The sequence below is a fragment of the Caretta caretta genome, chromosome 2, assembly GCF_965140235.1.
Source record: "Caretta caretta isolate rCarCar2 chromosome 2, rCarCar1.hap1, whole genome shotgun sequence".
Classification (NCBI taxonomy): domain Eukaryota; kingdom Metazoa; phylum Chordata; order Testudines; family Cheloniidae; genus Caretta; species Caretta caretta.
In genome coordinates this window covers 12,019,102-12,041,442 of record NC_134207.1, presented here as the reverse complement: position 1 = coordinate 12,041,442, position 22,341 = coordinate 12,019,102, and the positions used below count along the sequence as shown (strand labels likewise).

The following is a 22,341-nucleotide window of genomic DNA, read 5'->3' as shown; positions in this document are numbered from 1 at the left end:
TTTTTCTTCTTTTTTTTCCCAAATGAAAATCAATCAGAGGACAAAAGGCACGTCTTCTGAATGTTCCATTTCAATAATTGTGGTTTGTTGTGGTAAAGATGGACTGACAATCAAAATGATAAGAGCTGGAGGCCAAGACCTCTGGAAAAATCCTTGCTCAGAGGTTTAGCCATTACTTGGAAATGCAGAAGATACCATCTAGCAGAAAAGAGTCCAATACCATTCTGCTGTACAAGAAGGGCGATCATGAAGATCTAAAGAACTACCATCCAAGATCTAAAGAACTATGCCTGCTCTCACATGTCTACAAGCTGTTCACCAAAATAATAACAAACCGACGTCCTCAGAGTCTGGACGAGTAGTTGCCGAGACAGCAGGGAGGCTTTCGGAGGAATTTCAGCACAATGGACCATATTTTCACTATAAACCAGCTATTGGAACACTCAAGGGAATACAAATTCCCTTTATGTATTGCCTTCCTCGACTATGAAAAAGCATTCAACCGCATAGAGATCAATGTAGTGTTGAAAGCTCTTACACAGCAGGGCATTGACACAAACTATATCGAACTATTACAGGAAGCAAATTCTGACTGAGCTACAGATATAACTTTATTTGATACTCCCCTTCGCATCCCAGTTAAGAAAGTGGTGAAATAAGGAGACACGGTTTCACCAAAACTCTTCACAGCCTGCTTCAAAATGGTAATGAGGCGGATGAATTGGAAGGGTGGAATCAACATCAACGGAGAGCAGTGAAACCATCTCGGATTCATGGACGATATTGTGTTGATTGCTGAAAACACTATCAAACTACAGAAAATGCTGCGAGAACTCAACACAAAAAGCAGCAAAGTCGGACTGAAAATTAACCGTTCCAAAATGAAATTGATGCGGTCTGATACCTTGCCAAAAGCCCAAATAACAATCAAGGGAGAACAAATAGAAGAAGTTGAGCAATATGTCTATTTGGAGCAAGAAATTAACATGCGCCACAATCAGGAAGGTGAACTATGGCGAAGAAAGAAAGTGGGTGGTGCGCATTCAATTCTATCAAGGATGTCCTCCAAGGAAAAATCAACAAGGCAACACGCGCCAGCCTCTTCAACTCAACAAGACTGCCAGCAATGTTGTACGGCAGCAAAACATGGGCGCTGACGAAGACAGAGGAGCAGTGACTGTCTGTCATGAAGAGGGCGATGGAAAGAAGAATTCTGGGAATTTCAATCCGCGACCAAGTCCCCAGTGAAGTGATCAGACAGCAGAGTGGAGTGCAGGATGTTGTTAAGAGCAAGCATAGTAAAATGTGATGGGCCAGGCATATAGTGAGGCTCACTGATGGTCGATGGACTGCATCTGTTGCCAAATGGTACCCACGGGAACTGAAATGACCACTCAGCCAATCTCCAAAGAGACGGGAAGATTTTATCGTGAAAAGACATGGCCATACATGGAGAAGGAAGGCCAGGATACGAGAAGAATGGAAAACGTGTTGTGATCCGCGCAATCTATACAAGGGCTAAAGGACAGATCAAACAAGGTGATCAAGCTTTGTTTCTCTCTACCTTCTATCTTCCAACTCTTGCCAGGTGAAAAATGGTCAAAAAAAGTGAGAAAGTGGGCGAAAGCCCATTTTTTAATATTTTGTTACTAATTTCCAATTTCTATTACTTGGAGAGCAGTAACAAAATATTGGAAATATTACTTTCTGAAATAAAGAAATATTTCACTTTTAAGGGTTATGGTTTTTTCCTCCCCACTTCTCTATACTTTTTTTTTTCTCAGTAGGGAAATGGCAAAAAATCTGGGAAAGTGGTGGTGGGACACTGCAGTTTCCCAATGGGAAAAAATTGAAAGGCGAATTTCTAAATCATAAGTTCCCAACTGAAATATTTTGAAATGTCCCAGTTTTCTGGTCAGCTCTATATGACAACCATATTCTGCTCAATTAAATGTTCTATTAATCTTGTTTTTCTGTGTATAAACTGATCGCTACAGGTTTCAAGCTGGAATCAATGTTCCAGGGAAATCTCCTCCAGATTTCTGACCAGGACTTTGGACTACCATTACAAAAGACACCGTCCTTAGAGAATTCAACCCAGATTTTACATGAGCTCGCTGCATGCTGGGACAGAACTTTGGGAGTTAGTGACTGCTGTATGCTGGCTCTCCTCGAGTTCAGACATGATCAATAAGGCTCAAAGTTATGTACTGCACCATAAAGTCTCAGTGCTTTGATTTAAGGTGCTCTCAGTGTACAGTGACATAAGAGCCTTGTGGGAGATTTCGCCTTCCTCTGAAGCATCAGGATAATGGTTTGATGGACCAATATTCATTATAGAGACTAATGCTCTAATTTAATATAACAAATCCTATATTCCTTAGGCTGGGAGAAGCATAAATGATTTTTATTAATGCTTTAACAATGGCAAAAATTTAGATTCAGATTTCTCAGAAGCAATAAGCGGTTGCAGATGGAAAAGCAGACAGGGAGAGATCTTTGGCCTGGTTCTTAACGCCCACTACTTTCCCAGTAGTTCCAACTGGTAGAAATTAAAACAAGGGATATAAATGTCCTGAGTGCAGTATCTATGCACTGTAAATGCACAATTGTTATAGCAGAGATCTTGACTTTTATGCATAGGCCAGGAGGGAAAGAAAGAAGGTTTAATTGTGCAAATCCCTCAGAATGAAACAAAACACAATTCACTTGTTTCTCATTTTAATTCCTGTCTAGTTCATCAGTTCCCTGCCCCCTCACAGCTCCATCCCTCCTCCCTACCCGAGTGATGTGGAAATTTATCCATGTTCCTAAGGGAGCCAAACACCCCCACAGACCAGACAATACTGTCACAGGAAAAGGGGCTGATGGAATGGCTAGACACAACACATCTCCTCTGGTTTGAACTCCGGGGGCAAAGGCATGAGGATTATTAAATGATAATGGGCATGTGCCCAGTTGCAATGATGAGTACAGAAAACATGAAAGGGAATAATGGAAATTTTATGATAAACAACCACATGGATATTGGGAACAGAGCACTGGCCAATCGGGGAAGAGCGAGAACTGGGAATCAGGCTGGACTGGAGACTAATGACCAGAGCTGGACCAACAATTGGTTGTTGTCTTTTTGGTTCAGGGGCCATTTTGGGGTGGTTGTGGCTTTGTTTGGGTTTTTTACCTTTTTTTGTGTAGATAAATCTAGTTAAATTACAAAATAAACTTTCATTGTTTCAAATGAAAAGTCAACACGTTTAGTTTCATTAATGTCTAAACTGAATGTTTCAACTTCTGGGGAATTTTACCCTCCTTTTTATTTGACAAGTTCAACTGAAATTGAATTTTTAGTGCATCAACTATTCCCCCCCCCCCCCCCCGTCCCTATTATTTATTTATTTATTTATTTATTTATGCTCTGCTTTACTGATGACTCTCTACTAATGCACCCACAGCTGGCTATCAGTAGAGGGAGCTCAAACATAGGTCAAACTCCCCAGCTAACAGGCCTTGCTATTCTCTGCACCCCGCATCTCTAATGGACTGGCAACTCCTTACCTCAGCACTAGCTTGAACAGCCATGCCTTAATGGCTTCCGTGCTGTCTAATGTGACTGGTAAACATGGCGCAAATCACAGCGCATGTCCACCCGTATTGAATGGCTATGCCACTCCAATACAGAGACACCCGTGATCAGGGAGGTCTGGGCATAGGCGTGGGAGCCAAGCGGTACTGAGTTCTCATCCCAGCTGTACCAGTCACTTAGCCTCTCATCCATAAAATGGGGATAATGATAGTTACCAGCCAGGGAATCCCTGTGCCCCATCAATCTCTAGCTGCTTCACTGAGCCACTGACAGCCACTTATGTATTGGAGCAGCCACAGATTGCTTTAAATTACACCAGGGCAGTGACCTGCAGCCCACCCTGGATAAAGAGAGCTCAAAGCCACCTTAGCAGCCCACCCTTCTGAGCTGCATTGTGTCTGCAGCCTCAGAGGCAGTCGAGGACTGTGGGTTCTACATTTATTTCTGGTGGCAGAGAGGAACAAAGACACTACTCGATGAATGCAATGGCTCAAGAAGCGTCTGAGTTCTTCAGCCGGTCACCTCACCACAGCTAGACTCAGCCGGGGGCCCTGCACCCGACTTGAAATAGAAGGAAATTCACCAACACAAAAGGCCTGGAGCAAAGCACTTGGAAGTGATGCCGCTGGAACTCTGGACTGGGAGAGCAGCCAGTGCACACACGCACTCAGAGGAAATCCTGACTCCTTACCTGATGTAGCAAAGCCAGCAACCCATGTACGCTTGTGTTTGTAGTGATGAGACAAAATAAGGGATATAGGAAGCTGAGTGGCTCAGGGAGCTGGTAATCAGATGGCGATCCCTTTATCTTTAGGTTACCAGATTCAGTTCTGGTCAGTAGCCTCCAAAGGTCATTACCATCTATTAGGTAGGTGGTGCCCCAGGTGAACACATCACAGGAGTACCCACCCCAGCTGGAAAAGTGACACCTTTGTTGCCATTCTTAGCAGAGAGACCAAGGGAATGAACGGGCTGGGATTCTGAACTCCCGTTTCACCCCCACGAGAAGTCGCTCCAGCTCACAGCTGTGTGCCGGGTTGTCAGCCTCAGCTTTCGAGGTATCAGCCTCACACCCTTCCCCAATGTTACATTCATTTAAAAAGCAAAAGGCAAAGAGGGAAAACAACCCATCACTTTCCTAGGCTGTGGCTCTAACATGACCTAGTGATACCTTGTCTCCTCGAGTTCCCTTTTCTCCTCTTTCTCCCTGCAGACCCTAAAAATGAAAACAAAAGGGAAATTACAAATCTTCATCCAACATGGTCCATATTCTCCTCCTCAGGGAAGGAGCTGTCTTTTTCTCTGATCCTCTGGCAGTGAAGGACAACATTCCTGGAAAGATCTGCCCCGTAAACAAGCAAGGATGTCACACTGATGTTCTGCAAGACACCGTGGTTAAGGAGAGTGTAGTGGGTACAGTAGCAGGTATCACTGAGCATTGACAGCTGTTGAATAATCCCAGCCGAACACAGCCAAACTCAGCCTTGTGGGTGAGTGACATTCCATTGATGCTAATTTGGGCACAGAGTGCAATCCATAGCTAGGGTTTGCTGTGACTCAGATAACTGGACGGCAGCACTTTACACACATAACATTGCTGACAAACCTATAAGTGATCAAATGAAGGAGGGGGGAGAGATTTAACCTTTCCTGTGAACAGCCACATTGTATTGCAGGTGTAGTTTACTTCTTTTGTAGCAACTGAGCAAACAACAGGGAAACCCTACGGCAACAAGACACGCACACTCAGTTGATGGTGACCCATCAGCAACTGCTTGTGTGTGAAATGTTTTACACTCTGGTGAATTCATATATTAATGAATTATTTTAATACTTTAATATTAAATAATAAAAATATTTAATATTTTAATATCCTATTTTAATACTTCACTCATCTCCACGTTACAGGTCAGCTGGCTTAGCTGAAAATTAATGAGAACTGCATGCCCAGGTTTATTTGGTCCGGAGGACAGGTTAGATGCTGTTAAGATTTCAGGGCATCCTTGAGTGAAATCAAACACTGGACAAGCCTGTCCAGGTCTGACAGTATATTTGTGATCAAACTTCCCAGTTGGAAAAACCTGCTATTTTCTCTTGGGATAAAGTCACCTGTTTGCTTTGCACACTTGACACTCCATAACATAATCTCTGCTTTCTCTCTCCCTCTCCCTTTTTTCCTCCCTTCCCATGCCTCTCCAGGGGTTTAACATGTGCAAACATGCTTGGGAGAAAGTCAGGTAGATGTAATGTACTTGAGTTCTCCCTGGGGTTCACTTTCAAAGCTTATCCATGTCTTCTTGTCAGCTTATCAGCAGGGGTACAGAGAGGTATAATTGTCAGTGCTCATCTTTAGTGTCCCAGTGTAGAATCACTACATCCTGGAGTGTCCCCTCCAAATGCCTTTCATTCATGAGATCCGAGGCACCTCCAAATGTAGTCTATCTTACAGCACTGCCATGGAGTTATACAAGGTGTGAGGTCACAAAAGCCTTCTAGGTCTTAAGAATTACCGGACCAGAGAGAAACTGACCATCCGACCGAATGTCTTGTGGCCAATGTCAAATGAACTCTGCAGTATCCTATTCTAGAAAGCAGAGTCCTACCCGGCCACTTCTCAAAGCAGAGTGGAAGAGGTTAAAAAAAGATGACTCCACTCTGGTGCACTAGTACCTTGGGGCCCGCTGGGGCATCAGAGCATACGATTATAGCCCTGCTCTGCTCTAACCACGCACACCAAATGCCAGCTTGATGATGAAAACAAATGGAGTCATTACCAACAGATTATGAGCCACACTGCATGTACTGCACGGGGGAGCTGTCCTCCTTGTGTAAAAGGGCGGTTCAAGAAGCAGGAGGAAAACGATCTCCTGACTTTCTTCAAATGTGCCTGTTGCACTGTTAACACTTTGTTGGGATCTGCCCAGGAGCTGCTGCGCCGGCTTGCAACTCAGTAGACAATGTAAGTGGATACCCCTTTGCTTTTCAGACAGCTGGGTAGTAATACCGCACTGATCCACAGCCAGGCCTAGGCAAACAACCAGATTCTCCTCTGACTTTCTTTGGTTTTAGACCCTGAAGGCCTATAGGCCCCACAGATGTCCGGTAAACATTATACTTGACAGGGAAGAAAATTCACAACCCTCTCCAAAAACACAGGCCTCTATCTGGTGAGTTATAAAGGAACATGTATCAACCAGTACAGGCAGCCTTTTAATGCATCAGCCGGCCTGGCATTCCATTGAAATGCACTGCTGCACCAACAGTCAAGTCAGTACACCACACAGTACACTTAGGTGCACCTGTACAGTGCCCACGTAATTGCTAAGGTGAGTCCGGGAGGCTGGGTTGCAAATTGGATACCTGTCCTGGTTTTCTGGGGATTGATGCAAATTCCACAGGGTAATCGCATGTCCTACAAGTCTAATACACAGGGCCCCAAAGGGTTCCAAAATAGAATCATAGAATCATAGACTATCAGGGTTGCAAGGGACCTGAGGAGGTCATCTAGTCCAACCCCCTGCACAAAGCAGGACCAATCCCCAACTAAATCATCCCAGCCAGGGCTTTGTCAAGGCAGGCCTTAAAAGCCTCTAAGGAAGGAGATTCCACCACCTCCCTCGATGACCCACTCCAGTGCTTCACCACCCTCCTAGTGAAAATGTGTTTCCTAATATCCAACCTAGACCTCCCACACTGCAACTTGAGACCATTGCTCCTTGTTCTGTCATCTGCTACCACTGAGAACAGTCTAGATCCATCCTCTTTGGAACCCCCTTTCAGGTAGTTGAAAGCAGCTATCAAATCCCCCCTCATTCTTCTCTTCTGCAGACTAAGACTAGCTTACTCAAAACATCATTATGTCATGAGGTCACATTGCATTGTGTTGTGATACAACTGTGAAGCAATGTACTAACGTTGCATCACAAGACGCCAACACATTATAACATTGCCGTGTGAATATCGCCTCACTGTGCCACACAAGCTCAAAGCAACCCATCCAAAATGTTAGGTTTCCTAGTAATTCCTATAGACTATTCTCTGCAGGCCTAATGCCGATCTTACATACATCCGGCATAAGTCAGAAGTAATTCCCCAGAAGTCACAGAAGTTTCACTGTGGGAACTTAGCGGAGAATCAGGTATCTCTAGATTGTCATATGGAAGAATCAGTTGTGCAGAATACATTGGAAATGTGGGGGAAGTTTCCAGATTCAAGGATTGTTTAGCTACTAAAATGTAACCAGAGAATCATGACTTACGGGTGCTCCGACATAGCCCTTAATTCCTGGTGGACCTGGTTGTCCCTCAGATCCCTGGGGAGGAAATAAAACATTGAAAAAGACAAGAGGTTAATTCAAAAGAAAAAAGCAATAAGTAACATAGTCAGGAATTAAACAGGCACTTCCTGTGAGACGTTGAGCTGGCTTCTCTGGGGATCAGTGCGAAATGCCTCGAGTGCTCTTCCATCTCCCAGCTATGCTCCCACAATGAAGCTCAAACCTTTTCCTTTGCTCCCAGTGTTCAGAAACCAGCACTGTTGTCACACCAAGCTCTTTGTGGTTTTAACACTTGGTTTTCAGACTTGCCCCTTAAAGACAAACCGACACATGCAGATTTCTGTATAAGCTGTTTCAGAGTTGTTGCTAATTGGGCCAATTATATGCATTTGGTACTTCCCCCTTTCTTGGCTGGGTGAGGTGGAGTCATTCTGAAAACAGTATGAACAAGACACACACCCATAAGGCAGTATGTTTGACAGTAGAAGCCAGTTCTTGGTGATAAGCAAGCCCCAGAGTTCAGAGAAACACACACAATGCAAGCAAGCTCATGGCATCACCTTATGTTCTTATGTTTGGCTGGAGAGTGACAGATGTGATTCAAACTTGTTATCACTTTAAACTCTTTGTGTATTCCAATACATAGTTCATAAATGAAAGACCAGGTTCTTTGGTGCACTTATGTCGGGGGGGGGGCAAGGGAGCCAGTTATGACTCTGCACACACACACACCCCCGCCTTCTATTTGGTGCAATCTGCCAGATGGGGCCAGCCAACGTAGCAAGTTCTCATGATGTGCCCATAACACACCTGACTGCAGTGGGACAGTGCAGGAGGTGGTGTTCTTTGCTGGGGGGAATCCACCCACCAGATCAATGCAAAACAGACACACACATCAGTGAATGTAGCCCTGAGTGTTCTGAGATTGCACTGTTGGACCAACTGATTCGGTTGCTAGTTCAACAGACTTTCTTTTCCCTTATGTTAACTCCAGTTTTGGACCTTCCTAACTCATAAGGCTTCAGCTTCAAAAAAAACAAGCCTTCATGTTCAGCTTACGCTGTCGATTTCCAGCCACTGATATTTCCAGCAAATTGAAACCATCAAAACAAGGGTTAGTTCAGGAAGGCCCCGATCCTACGAGAAGCCTGTGGAGACGCAGGGTGTGCCCACATAGAGCCATGGGCATGAGGGGGACCTACATGTTCACCGTCGGTGACCCAGATTCAAATACAAATGACCAGGAACTTGGTAGTGCTGCAGGCCCTGCTTGCCTCACAATGTGAACTATGCAAGTTAAAACGTCATTCAGTAGCATGGTTATGGCAGGGACATTACACGACAGAACTCTGCTCCGCAAGTACCAGTCACCATTTTGGGGAGCGAGGCTATAGCTCAGTTTGCCCGTAGGGGGAGTTATATTTTGAAAAAGCCAAAATATTAGCTGAAACCATGCCCGAGACCACTCGCAGAAAGATGAACTTGTTAGCACAGCCATGCTGTGGTTGGGAACTGTGCTAGTCGTGGAGGCAAACGATGGTACAAACTTATGACTAGGTTTATAAATAGATTCAAGCACATTTATGCGGCCTCATGCAGATGCTAAACTGTGGTGCAGGGACTCATGCAGAATCATAGAAGATGAGGGTTGGAAGAGACCTCAGGAGGTCATCTAGTCCAACCCCCTGCTCAAAGCAGGACCAATCCCCAACTAAATCATCCCAGCCAGGGCTTTGTCAAGCTGGGGCTTAAAAACCTCTAAGGATGGAGGTTCCACCACCTCCCTAGGTAACCCATTCCAGTTGCTTCACCACCCTCCTAGTGAAATAGTGTTTCCTACTATCCAACCTAATATGAGAAGAGTGTGTATGGCTTCCTCCTTACACTGAGGGGCCTCAGGCGGACAGGGGTCCCTTCTCTTCACTTTCTCTCCCCCAGTCAGGGGGTCTCTTCCCCCTCTTCTGTGGATGTTTCTTCGCATCCCAAAGCCACCATAGAATCTGATTCATCAGAGGCCGTGAACTGGAATAGCAGGAGGCATTCCAGGTCAAGGCGAGGGTGGGTTTTGGGGGCAGAAGCTTTGACAGCCCCTATTTGCACTATACCTGGCTGGAGCCAGCAAGACCAGCCCCTCATTCTGACGAGGACTAAATTTACCCACAAAATTGGATGGGAGAGAACATTTGTAATGTTGAAGGAGTTGAGCTAGGAATACAGCAGGAATGTCCCCATGAGACCTCACTAAAGCTGTGCAAGCAGTTAACCTCATTTACATTTTTTATGAAAACAAAAAGGTGCTTTTATTAGATTTGTATTGGTATTCCTAGCTCTTATATCTGAGGGGATTTCATTACTGTTATCCTCAGTTATCAGAGGGGGATTAAGTCCTCTGGGGATGACGTACTATTACCAAAAGACTGCAGTGGCATTAGCTGTGCCCCTGGAAGTTTCACTATGCAGTTACTGAAGTCTGCAACAATTGTTCACTTTTTCCTTAAAAGAAAAAATAAATGCCTAAGATTGACCCGAACGCAAGAGACTGGAAAATCCCCCAGCCAAGTAGTTTAGCAGCTCACTGAGTTTCCTGAAATGCATATATAGCGCCTGAATGGTTGTCTGTGAGCTTCTCCTACTTAGCTGGGGATAAATGAAGACTGATTGAACATGGGAACAACTGTGACCCAGTTACTTCTCCTCAGAGCCTGCAGCAGAACCCGGAGATCTCAGCGTCACCACAATGGTGCTGCTAAATAAAGATAAGTGATCTGACAAAAAAACAATCATTACAGCAGGAATAGGAGACGTGACCTTTACGATTATCAACTCCACCTCCTTTACAATCCCAGTTATCGGCTCTATGCTTATATATAAATGTAGTAAGTAGACGGTTCGGGGTTTTTTTAAAAACCATTAGTAATTTCTATTTTAATGCACAGTCAGCAAAATTGGGATTCCTTCTTAAAACAGCAGAGCCCAAAATCCAGGCAAAGGAAGCCACACCATAGATGGTTTGCCCTTTAAAATAAATAAAAGTTTCTGTGAAAGGAGATGATTGTTTTAATATTTAACCAGGGCAGCTGAGAGAGAGCTGGGTGGCAGAGCTCACTTCTCTACAGTGAAAGCTTGGCATTACTTTGTCAAAATGTATTTAAGCTACTCAATGGTACATGCCCATGATAGCCATCACATGAACACCCATGCTTCCCAGCCTATAGCGCTATATGCATTTCCATCTTTTGAACATACAGACATATTCAAACTGCTTTATTGTTGTTATTATTCATGTTACAGTTCCACCTAAAGGACCCCCGCGAGATCAGGGCCCCAGGGCTAAGCACTGTACATAAACACAGTAAGAGACAGCCCCTTCAATCTAAATAAATAAGACGGGGGGGTGGAAGAGTGTTTGTGAGAGAGAAAAGGATAGCTGCCATCCCCATTTTACAGATGGGGAACTGAGGCAAGGAAAGAACATAAGAAGGGCCATCGTCAGTCAGACCAATGGTCCATCTAGCCCAGTATCCTGCCTTCCAACAAAAAGAAAAGGAGGACTTGTGGCACCTTAGAGACTAACCAATTTATTTGACCATAAGCTTTAGTGAGCTACATGCATCCGATGAAGTGAGCTGTAGCTCACGAAAGTTTTTGCTCAAATAAATTGGTTAGCCTCTAAGGTGCCACAAGTACTCCTTTTCTTTTTGTGGATACACAGACTAACACGGCTGCTACTCTGAAACCTGTCTTCCAACAGTAGCCAATGCCAGGTGCTTCGGACGGAATGAAGAGAACAGGTAATCATTGAGTGATCCATCCCCTGTCACCCATTCCCAGCTTCTGGAAAACAGAGGCTAGGGACACTTCAGAGCATGGTTTTGCATCCCTGCCCATCCTGGCTAATAGCCATTGATGGACCTATCCTCCATGAATTTATCTAGTTATTTTTTGAACCCTGTTATAGTCTTGGCCTTCACAATATCATCTGGCAGAGTTCCACGGGTTGACTGTATGTTGTGTGAAGAAGTACTTCTTTTTGTTTGTTTTAAACATGCTGCCTATTCATTTAATTTGATGGCTCCTAGTTCTTATGTTAGGAGAAGGAGTAAATAACACTTCCTTATCTACTTTCTCCACACCACTCATGATTTTATAGACCTCTATCATATACCCGCTTAGTTGTCTCTTTTCCAAGCTGGAAAGTCCCAATCTTCTTAATCTCTCCTCAGATGGAAGCTGTTCCAGACCCTTACTCATTTGTGTTGCCCTTCTCTGCACCTTTTCCAATTCCAAGATATCTTTTTTGAGATGGAGAGACACTTTAAAGATAAAGTAATTTGTCCACAGTCAGTTAAAAAGGCTGGTGTAGAGCCAAGAACAGATGCAAAATCTTCCAAGTCCCAGTTCACTGCACTTGTGGATGTCACCCAGGTTGGCATAATCTAATGACACTAGAGACTAGTGTACTCGGGGGAAAAGCAGGCAAAGAGCGATCGAAGGTTTGCCAGGCTCATACAAAGTAGTCCCATTAGTTGCAGCATAACAGTGTGCTGGCAGAAGGATTGGGCAGCAGGGAAACTCCAGGGCCATAACCAGGAATGAATTGAAACCATCCTCTATTAGGTACTGTTTCCTGCACAGCTCCAGAGTCACTCCATGGCTGCTCTTCAGTTACGTTTCTTCTCGGCTGCCTCTTGAGGCATTGGACCTACACTGGCCGGCCCAGGGACCACCACCATTTGGAGTGGGAGCAGTTCTGAGTCCTGCTTCTGTGACACTTGCCTGGCCCCCGCCCTGATCCTATATGGTGACAGTGCTTTCCTCCACCCCATGCAGACCAGCTTTGAATGTTTTCTTTTGGGTGAATTTCTGGATACAGCTTTTCACCTGGTATAACATTATCCATCCAACTGGGACTCATCCCTCCGCTACTGTATCCCTTTGCCACTGCCGGATTGTTCCCAAGAATATAGTTTCTAGGGCCTTGTCTAGTCTACTGTTAAATAACTCAGACAATGATGTTCCTATTACCTCTCTTAAGAGATGGTTCAGACTCATACACCATACCCAGGAAATTTGTGAAGTTATCCAACCGAAATGTTCCCTTTCCCAACTGCATCCTACCACTTCTAGCCATGTAACTTTTAACTGTTGTTTAGTATTTGTATACAGTGTCCTAGGTGTGCTCCTGGTACTCCCCTAAATAATTCCTCTCCTGCTCCTACGTGCTATGGTAATACGAATAAATCATAATGTGTATGCCTATCAAATACCTGCAGTTTTCATATCTCCTCTCTGTCACCACTTCATGAAGCTGTGCACCTTTTTTTCTAGAAGGGCTTGATCCTGTGACCTGCTGAGTGATCTCAAGGTTTGCTGGGGGTGCTCAGCAACTCACAGAAATGCTAAGCACCCTGCAGGACCGAGTCCTTAGGAAAAGGAATATGCACAGCTTGGTTAGGCAGAGCAGACTCCAAATGAGGACGATGAGCTTAGCACCAGGAAGAGGAAATGGCACAGATATGACACAGAAGCCACCGGTTTATCTGGCTTTTGTACCATTATTGATAACAATTCAGGATGCACAGAAAACGTGGATTTATTTATTAGGCCATAGATTGGAGCCATGCAGCCGGCCAGCATGTATGGGTGACAAATTCAATTCATGTCACCTGCCGCTGATTCCCCCTGAAGGATGAGTGTACCCAGAGTCACTAGGAAACAGAGGGCCTAGGTTACAAACTACTGTATTAAAATGCTTCCCCCTGTTCTCCGAGCCAAGCTCTACATTCACAGCTGCCATTCATCTTCTGCAGAACGCTCCGTCATGCAACTTCCACAATGAGCCCCTCTGTGCTGCTGCATGTAACCACTGTGCCGCTCCTGCATTCACTGGTTTGCTGCCAAGCATTTCAACCAAGTGATTAATACAAGCGTGCTTGTGAGCAGACCCTGTGGGAACCGTGGCAGTTTATAAACGTTCACCCACGGAAGTGACAGGCAATTAGGGAAAGGGCCTGCCCAAGTCTCCCACAAGTCTAGTGGGCCCTGTGCAAACAAACGCTGCTTGTTTGCTTCATGGATCCTCTTATTCTGTGCCAGACAGGACCTGTAGACACAGGGCCTGATCCTGCCCCTACTGAAGTTAGAGCCAAAACTCCTCTTGACCTCAGTGGGAGCAGAACTGGGCTCTGTGAATTCAATCCGGCCCCTTTCTGAGGCAGATAATAACCTGCTGTGCATATTACACCATTTACGTGCAGTTCACAGTTTTCTATAGTTTAGCCTCATGCCCCCCCCATCTTTCATATGGAAATGTGACCCACAAAGGCTACCTGCTTCAGCAAGCAATGACATTTAGATCAAGATGGTGTGTTGCACAATGACACCTGTATTGTCAGCGAGCTGCGTCTCTGCGTTATAAAGATACAGCTGCAACTTCTTCCACTTGATGCAAATCACGGACCCAGTTCTGCCCCCAGTTATAAGGGAGTAAGTCAATAGGAGCTGGATCTGTGTAAATGAGGACAGAAAGAGGCCATAAACACGGCCCGTCAGATCCAGGCTGTTCCCAATGTAGGGTTCAGCTGGGTGTTACTGAATCCAGACTCCTGAAGACATTAGAATCATAGAATCATAGAATCATAGAATATCAGGGTTGGAAGGGACCCCAGAAGGTCATCTAGTCCAACCCCCTGCTCGAAGCAGGACCAATTCCCAGTTAAATCACCCCAGCCAGGGCTTTGTCAAGCCTGACCTTAAAAACCTCTAAGGAAGGAGATTCTACCACCTCCCTAGGTAACGCATTCCAGTGTTTCACCACCCTCTTAGTGAAAAAGTTTTTCCTAATATCCAATCTAAACCTCCCCCACTGCAGCTTGAGACCATTACTCCTCGTTCTGTCATCTGATACCATTGAGAACATTCTTTGAACCAAATCCAGAGGCGATGTAAATGCTGTTGTAAGTTGTACATTGCCACGTCACTGCAAATTGGCACAAACTGAGGCACTCAAAATTAGTGGATATTGGACAATTCAGGCCTTATGCTTTCTGAATAGCTCTCTCTCCACCTGTTACATGGGGATGATAATACTCACCTCCCTCCCTGGGAGCCTGGGTGGATTTACTAATGTTTTAACAATATTTTGTAGGCAGTGTGTATTATCCTAACGCTGGGAGCTTGTTCCCTCACTAGTGAGCGTGTAAAGAACCACAATCACAAATCAACTCCGAGAATCCAGATGTACACACAACGTCAAGACAGGAAAAACAAGTGTTGACTCAGAACAAACAAAAATCTCACCTTAGGGCCTGCTGGACCAGGCAGTCCAAATGCTCCTGGATGCCCTGATTCTCCCTGTAACAAAGAGCACATGGTTAGTTGTGTGGTTTCAAATGCCTATATTCAATTTTGAAATGTTTAGAGAAGGTACAAAAAAGAGCCACCACTGAAGGATGCATGGGTGTTACAGATGAAAGCTCCACATTGCCTTCAGTGCTTGCATTCCACATGTCATGTGAACATAAGAACATCCAAACATCCATACTGGGTCAGACCAAAGGTCCATCTAGCCCAGCATCCTGTCTTCTGACAGTGGCTAATGCTAGGTGCCCCAGAGGGAATGAACAGAACAGATAATCATCAAGTGATCCATCCCCTGTTGCCCATTCCCAGCTTCTGGCAAAATGGGGAGCTCCTGAAGTCCACAGTGTGCTTTTTCTCAAGAGCAACCATAACAGGACCAGACCAAAGTAAATATGCATTGAAATATCTGGACATTCATCAGCTCTTTGCAGGCAGTTTCCTAAGCAACAAAATGTCATTTCCAGGGCTCATGCCACCTAGGATTTACAATTGGTCAGGCCTCTAAAAGCTACACCACAAATGTGACCTTTAACAGTTGGGGCAGTGCAATTAACCCATCATATCAGGGCAGTAAAAGGTTATGATGTTAGGACACCATGTTGCCATATATCATCCTCAGATCAACGAGGAGTCCTTGTGGCACCTTAGAAACTAACAAATTTATTTGGGCATAAGGTTTCGTGGGCTAAACCCCACTTCATCAGATGTATGGAGTGAAAAATACAGTAAGCAGTATATAGATACAGCACATGAAAAGATGGGAGTTGCCTTACCAAGTGGAGGGGTCAGTGCTAAAGAGGCCAATTCAATTAAGGTAGAAGTGGCCTATTCTCAACAGTTGACAAGAAGGGGTGAATATTAAGAGAGGGAAAATTACTTTTGTGGTGTTAACGAGGGCAATGCAATCATTTGGTAAGGCAACTTGGTAAGGCAACTCCCATCTTTTCACGTGGTGTATATATATACTGCTTACTGTCTTTTTCATGCATCTGATGAAATGGGTTTTAGCCCACGAAAGCTTATACCCAAATAAATGTGTTAGTCTCTAAGGTGCCACAAGGACTCCTCGTTGTTTTTGCTGATACAGACTAACATGGCTACCACTCTGAAACAGTTTCATGTATGATATGATACAGTTGCATTGATTCAGCAAGGTACTTGGGGACGATCTAATGACCTGCAATTTTAGGAGTAAAAAGAAAAGGAGTACTTGTGGCACCTTAGAGACTAACCAATTTATTTGAGCATGAGCTTTCGTGAGTTACAGCTCACTTCATCCGATGAAATGGATGGTAAAAAAAAGTACACCCATAAAGGATGCTGGGAAATGCTTGGACATTTGTCCCCTTCTGCAACATTCAGACTAAGGGCATTTTATCTAACATGCTTGAGTTTCCTCCTGCAAAGCCTGCAGCTCTCCCCAATCCCTGTGCTTTTAACAGAATATGCATCACCAAGAGATGTTCAATCCTCTGCTTTTGTGACTGGGATGCAACATTGGCTTCCCTGTTACCCTTCTCCAGTCATCCTCCATTCCCACCATCTCCACAGGCTGGTAGCCCTTTGCCTAGCGTGAAACAAATGGCTGGGTTTTTTGCCTGCACTTCTTAACCAACCCAGCAGCAGCAAGTCCCAAACCATAACCTGCCTGGTGTCCCCCTCTCACAGCTTAATGAATTGTAACAGCTCTGCCCCTGGAGTCACTCAATATGCTTAATCCCAATAAAGTTCACGGTCTTTGCGAACGTGTAAGAGACAACGCTGAGGTCATTAACCTTCCATCGTTTGTTTCTGTTCCTCCTAAAATGGCCACACAAATCCCTGAGGCATGTCCCACTCAATAGAGATTGATTTCCACTGCCTGGCTCACACTGAAAGGAAAGGATTACAAGGAAGGAACAAAAAAGCTTACAGTTTCTCCTTTTGCTCCATCCCTCCCAGGAGGGCCAGGTGAGCCTGGGGATCCCTGCAACACAACAGAACCAGCATCAGCATAATATTAACATCGGCTGAAAGCACAAAGACACGAGTAATACAGCAAGGGAAGAACAAGCGAGAAGGAAAATCACTTCACCGTGAGCACCTACTATTTACAGTCTCAAGAGGATCCACCACCAACATTAACACTCCCTGATCAGCAAGTGAGCTGCTAGCCACTCACCAATACCCTTGCTCATTTAACTTATTTAAAAAGAAAACAATATAAAAACAATGAAGTAATAACACATATAACCTTGCCAACTTATTACTGTCACCCCTTGTCTTCCCTTTATCCCCATTCCATTGTATTTTGTACCCTCTGTTGTGTCGTGGCCATAGGTAATAGCTTTGAGGCAGGGACCACCTGTTACTACCAATTTGTGCAGCACCCGAAACCCGCTGGGGATTGCTGTAGTAAAAATTAATAATAAACTGAGCCTAGAACAAACAAAGAACCCTGGTTCTTGAAAAGTTAGACAAGGCAACTCTCATGAAATACCCACGAGAAATTGAGATTTGAAAAAAATGGAAGTGAAAAATCCTATGCACCTGAGGAGTGGGTAATTCTCACTATTATTATTAGTGAAAGCAAATATAAGGCTGAGGGTCCCATTGTGCCAGGTGCTGTGCAAACACAGAAGAGCAAATCCTTGCCCTGCACGATGTAAAAACTTTTTCACTAGGAAGGTGGTGAAACATTGGAATGCATTACCTAGGGCGGTGGTGGAATCTCCTTCCTCAGAAGTTTTTAAGATCAGGCTTGACAAAGTCCTGGCTGGGATGATTTAGTTGGGGATTGATCCTGTTTCGAGCACGGGGTTGGACTAGATGACCTCCTTAGGTCCCTTCCAACCCTGAGATTCTGTGATTATATGATTCTATGTACAGTATAACGACACAAACAGACAAAGGGTAGGGGATGAGGGATGTTGAAGTATTGGCCCAGCTTGACTAGTTACACACACTGCCAGGTTAGAGGTCGGGAGGAAGGGAGGAAGAAAAGAAGAGGAATAGGCACTGGAAACAGTTAGTCTAGTCTATTATGAGACTGAACTAACCTGCTGTGCATTACTTGGCAGGGACTGTAAGCTGGTCATGGAAGCTGCTATTTTTCAAGGGTAGTAGGCTCTTAAATGCCTAAATTACTTCTGAAAATGGTATGTATGCTCCTAAATCATGTAGGCACTTGAATATTTTGTCTATTGCAAATGCTACCTTTGGCAAGAAGTTTAATTCTTGGAATAATCATGCTTATAAGGAGTTGCCACTGTCAGCAGCAAGAACACATCTTGTTCCTAAGGTTGTTTGTTTTAGACAGAAGAGAGGTTATGTTAATCCTGACTTTGGACCCACTACCGATGTTTTTTTTAAAGCAAGTAATTTAAGTCATCAACAGCAGCAGCTGGAAAAGGCAAGCCAATTAAAGCAGGAAGGATTCGGTCTTTCCAAACTAGCAATTCATAGGATTGGCACCATGTAGGATCCCAGTGCTCCATAGTCATGAAATTCCAGGTCCAGAACACCCTCAAACTGGGGTTAATTCCACAGATAAAACACACTACATATCACACCAGTATTAGCAGGGCCCAGGCATGATTGGTGTGTCAGAGGAAACTCTGAAGGCAGGTCACAGCTTACAATGTATGTGACGAGCTTTACAAGCCGATGAGGATGCAACATATACCACAAAGGGGAGATGAGAAGGAAGACCCAAGTAATGGATATATAGCAACACAGACAATCACTAGGATTTGCTCTGAGGCTTTGTGTAGAGATGACTGAGATTCCTTACAATATGTGTAGCAGAGACATGCCCCATGTCGCATCTAATAGTACAATTGTACAGATTGCAGGCAAAATGAAGGCTCCCTAAGTGTTTGGGGAACATAAGTGGTTAAATGACTTTTCCGTTCTGGACACCACTGTTGTGGACAGTCATGAACCCAAAAATGAATCAACTTCAGAGCAGCATCTGAGGGCACAGGTTCAGGTTTACTTTGGTGGGGAATGGCTAACAAACTCTCCACTGCTCCCAGCAAAGCTTCTTTGGGATCCTTGCTGAAATCCTGAGGACTTTTTCCCCATCCGAGCCCTCTTGGTTTATAAATTATATGCCTTTATCACACACAGCTGTGACAGGCACTTCATAAGTCTCTTCATTCAGCATAAATGAACCAGTTAAAGCAAAATAGGAAACCCCTGAACATTTGCCCATTTCTAGATTCAAACCCAGGCTCAACTGTCCTAGATACAAATAATGGGAGTAAGGCTCCTCTCTGCGCTATCTCCAGCCAACCCACAGTACCAAACATTGGCAACAGGACCTCTTCTCATAAGATTTCCATGTTCATTGTATGGACTCAAGACGTCTGGATAGTCTAATCATAATGGTGCAACATCTATTTTAAAAAGATTTCCCTTTTCTCCTCTCAATCCAGATAAACCCTGAGGCCCTTCTTCACCCTAAAATATCAGTACAAAAAAGCTAACTCAATATGAAGTGCAATGCTGTTTGACAGTGTGTGTGTGTGTATTATAGGTTGTGTTGGTAGCACTGTCTGTTAGTTAAAGTTGCCCAAAGCTTCCCATTATACGACCCTGTTTCAGTTGTTTGTAACTTGACAAATTTTAACCATTCAGGCCAAACTGTTCCATCCTTTGGGAGGAGGGATAGCTTAGTGGTTTGAGCATTGGCCTGCTAAACCCAAGGTTGTGAGTTCAATCCTTGAGGGGGCCATTTAGGGATCTGGGGCAAAAATTGGGGACTGGTCCTGCTTTGAGCAGGGGGTTAGACTAGATGACCTCCTGAGGTCCCTTCCAACTCTGATATTCTATGATCCCAGGTGTCTGCTTCAGGCAGAATTTTTTTGGAAATTTTCAGCCAAAAAGGTTCAGTTGTTTCCAAGAATGCAATTACGGACAAATATGTCGTTTGACCCATGTCATAAATATAAAGGGAAGAGTAAACCCCTTTGAAATCTCTCCTGGCCAGGGGAAAGCTCCTCTCACCTGTAAAGGGTTAAGAAGCTAAAGGTAACCTCGCTGGCACCTGACCAAAATGACCAATGAGGAGACAAGATACTTTCAAAAGCTGGGAGGAGGGAGAGAAACAAAGGGTCTGTGTCTGTCTATATGCTGTCTTTGCCGGGGATAGACCAGGAATGGAGTCTTAGAACTTTTAGTAAGTAATCTAGCTAGGTATGCGTTAGATTATGATTTCTTTAAATGGCTGAGAAAAGAATTGTGCTGAATAGAATAACTATTTCTGTCTGTGTATCTTTTTTGTAACTTAAGGTTTTGCCTAGAGGGATTCTCTATGTTTTGAATCGAATTACCCTGTAAGGTATCTACTATCCTGATTTTACAGAGGTGATTTCTTTACTTCTATTTACTTCTATTTCTATTAAAAGTCTTCTTGTAAGAAAACTGAATGTTTTTTTCATTGTTCTCAGATCCAAGGGTTTGGGTCTGTGGTCACCTATGCAAATTGGTGAGGCTTTTTATCCAGCATTTCCCAGGAAAGGGGGGGGGTGCAAGCGTTGGGAGGATTGTTCATTGTTCTTAAGATCCAAGGGTCTGGGTCTGTAGTCACCTAGGCAAATTGGTGAGGCTTTTTACCAAACCTTGTCCAGGAAGTGGGGTGCAAGGTTTTGGGAAGTATTTTGGGGGGAAAGATGTTTCCAAACAGCTCTTCCCCAGTAACCAGTATTAGTTTGGTGGCGGTAGCGGCCAATCCAAGGACAACGGGTGGAATATTTTGTACCTTGGGGAAGTTTTGACCTAAGCTGGTAAAGAGAAGCTTAGGGGGTTTTCATGCAGGTCCCCACATCTGTACCCTAGAGTTCAGAGCGGGGGAGGAACCATGACAGCACATGTTAAAAACATTCTCACCCCTGTTTGGCTGAGCTGCTCTAGTGCCCCCACGCACTGGAGCAGGGATTTGAGATTCCATGGGGATGGATGTCACCTTTTGATACTCCTGTAAAAATCCCTCCCCTTTGGCCAACTCATACGCCCCCAAACATCTCCGTTTGCACGTGCTCAGTACACGTTAGAGTTTGGCTGCTAATTTCTCCAAAGATTTCATTTGAACACAGCGTGTTTCAACCCAGGTTTGCATGGGCTGAGCAAGACTTTCCCCGAAATGACTGCTCCAAGGCCACCATGGTCCTGGGTACCAGAACTGAGAGCTGTGGGACTGTATCTCCTGTGCGCTCAGTGCTCCCCTTGCATGTAGGTGAAACAGTCTGACTGGGTTGCAGATCAGTGAAGAGCTGGGCCTATAGAGGGCAGCAAGTGGGGAGACTGGGACAAAGACCTGAGAGAGGCGGGGGGAGGGAGGAATCTGGACTGGGGCAAGGACAGATTGGAGTGGTTAGGGACAGAAAGATCTGTAACAATGAGAGCATCTGTAACACCGACAGTCCAGGCCGTCGGGATCAAACTGGGGATCTCTGGAGCTTAATGCATGAGCCTCTACCGCATGAGCTAAAAGCCAACTGGCTGCTAGCCAAGGCTGTAGAGCAGACTCATTAATCTCTTTCTCTCTCTCTAAGTGGTCTCGGTGCCACTAGATGGGACAGAACACCACACCCAGAAGGTGTGTGGGTTACACACAGAACCTGGAACACAACATAAGATTCTTGAGGGCTTGTCTACATGGGCTGTTATTGTGGGATAGGCTAGGGTGATAATTTAAAGCACAATAGCTATTCTGCACTAATTGCCCAGATGGAGTCCACTGCCAAAGTAAATTAAACGAAACAGGACGAGGCACTCAGTGCAGAATAGGAGTGTCGACAGTGGGGAGCTAATTCAAGAGCTGTTATTCCGCAATTGCTATTCTGCGATATTTTCTCATGCAGACCAGAGCTGAGTCTCAACACTCCTTTGCTGTCAGCCAGTGCTAGGAATCCAACGGGTAAAATGTGGACCTCATATCCTTCTACTGGCTTGCCCACATAGGAGATGACAACTTTCTGCTGCTAACAGTTACTCTGGAAGCTCAAATGCCTGAAGTCTGTGCTGTGAATCTAAAAAGTTTGACCTGGCTGATAAACCATGTGGGAGACAATGTGGTTGCATGTGATGGACTTTCTGGGTTTTTTTTTGTTTTTGTGTGTTTGTTTTTCAGTTTGCT

At 44.6% G+C, this 22,341-nt stretch overlaps 1 protein-coding gene across 1 annotated transcript in view; it reads right to left on the bottom strand.

The window, feature by feature from the left end:
• COL22A1 (collagen type XXII alpha 1 chain) overlaps nucleotides 1-22,341 on the bottom strand; it is a 327,228-nt gene that overhangs the window by 152,326 nt on the left and 152,561 nt on the right. The window contains exons 13-16 of the mRNA XM_048837254.2: nucleotides 17,134-17,187; nucleotides 15,159-15,212; nucleotides 7,842-7,895; nucleotides 4,755-4,799 (exon numbers count right to left, since the gene is read on the bottom strand). Coding sequence (XP_048693211.2) covers nucleotides 4,755-4,799; nucleotides 7,842-7,895; nucleotides 15,159-15,212; nucleotides 17,134-17,187 — 207 coding nt within the window. The remainder of the gene's footprint in view (nucleotides 1-4,754; nucleotides 4,800-7,841; nucleotides 7,896-15,158; nucleotides 15,213-17,133; nucleotides 17,188-22,341) is intronic.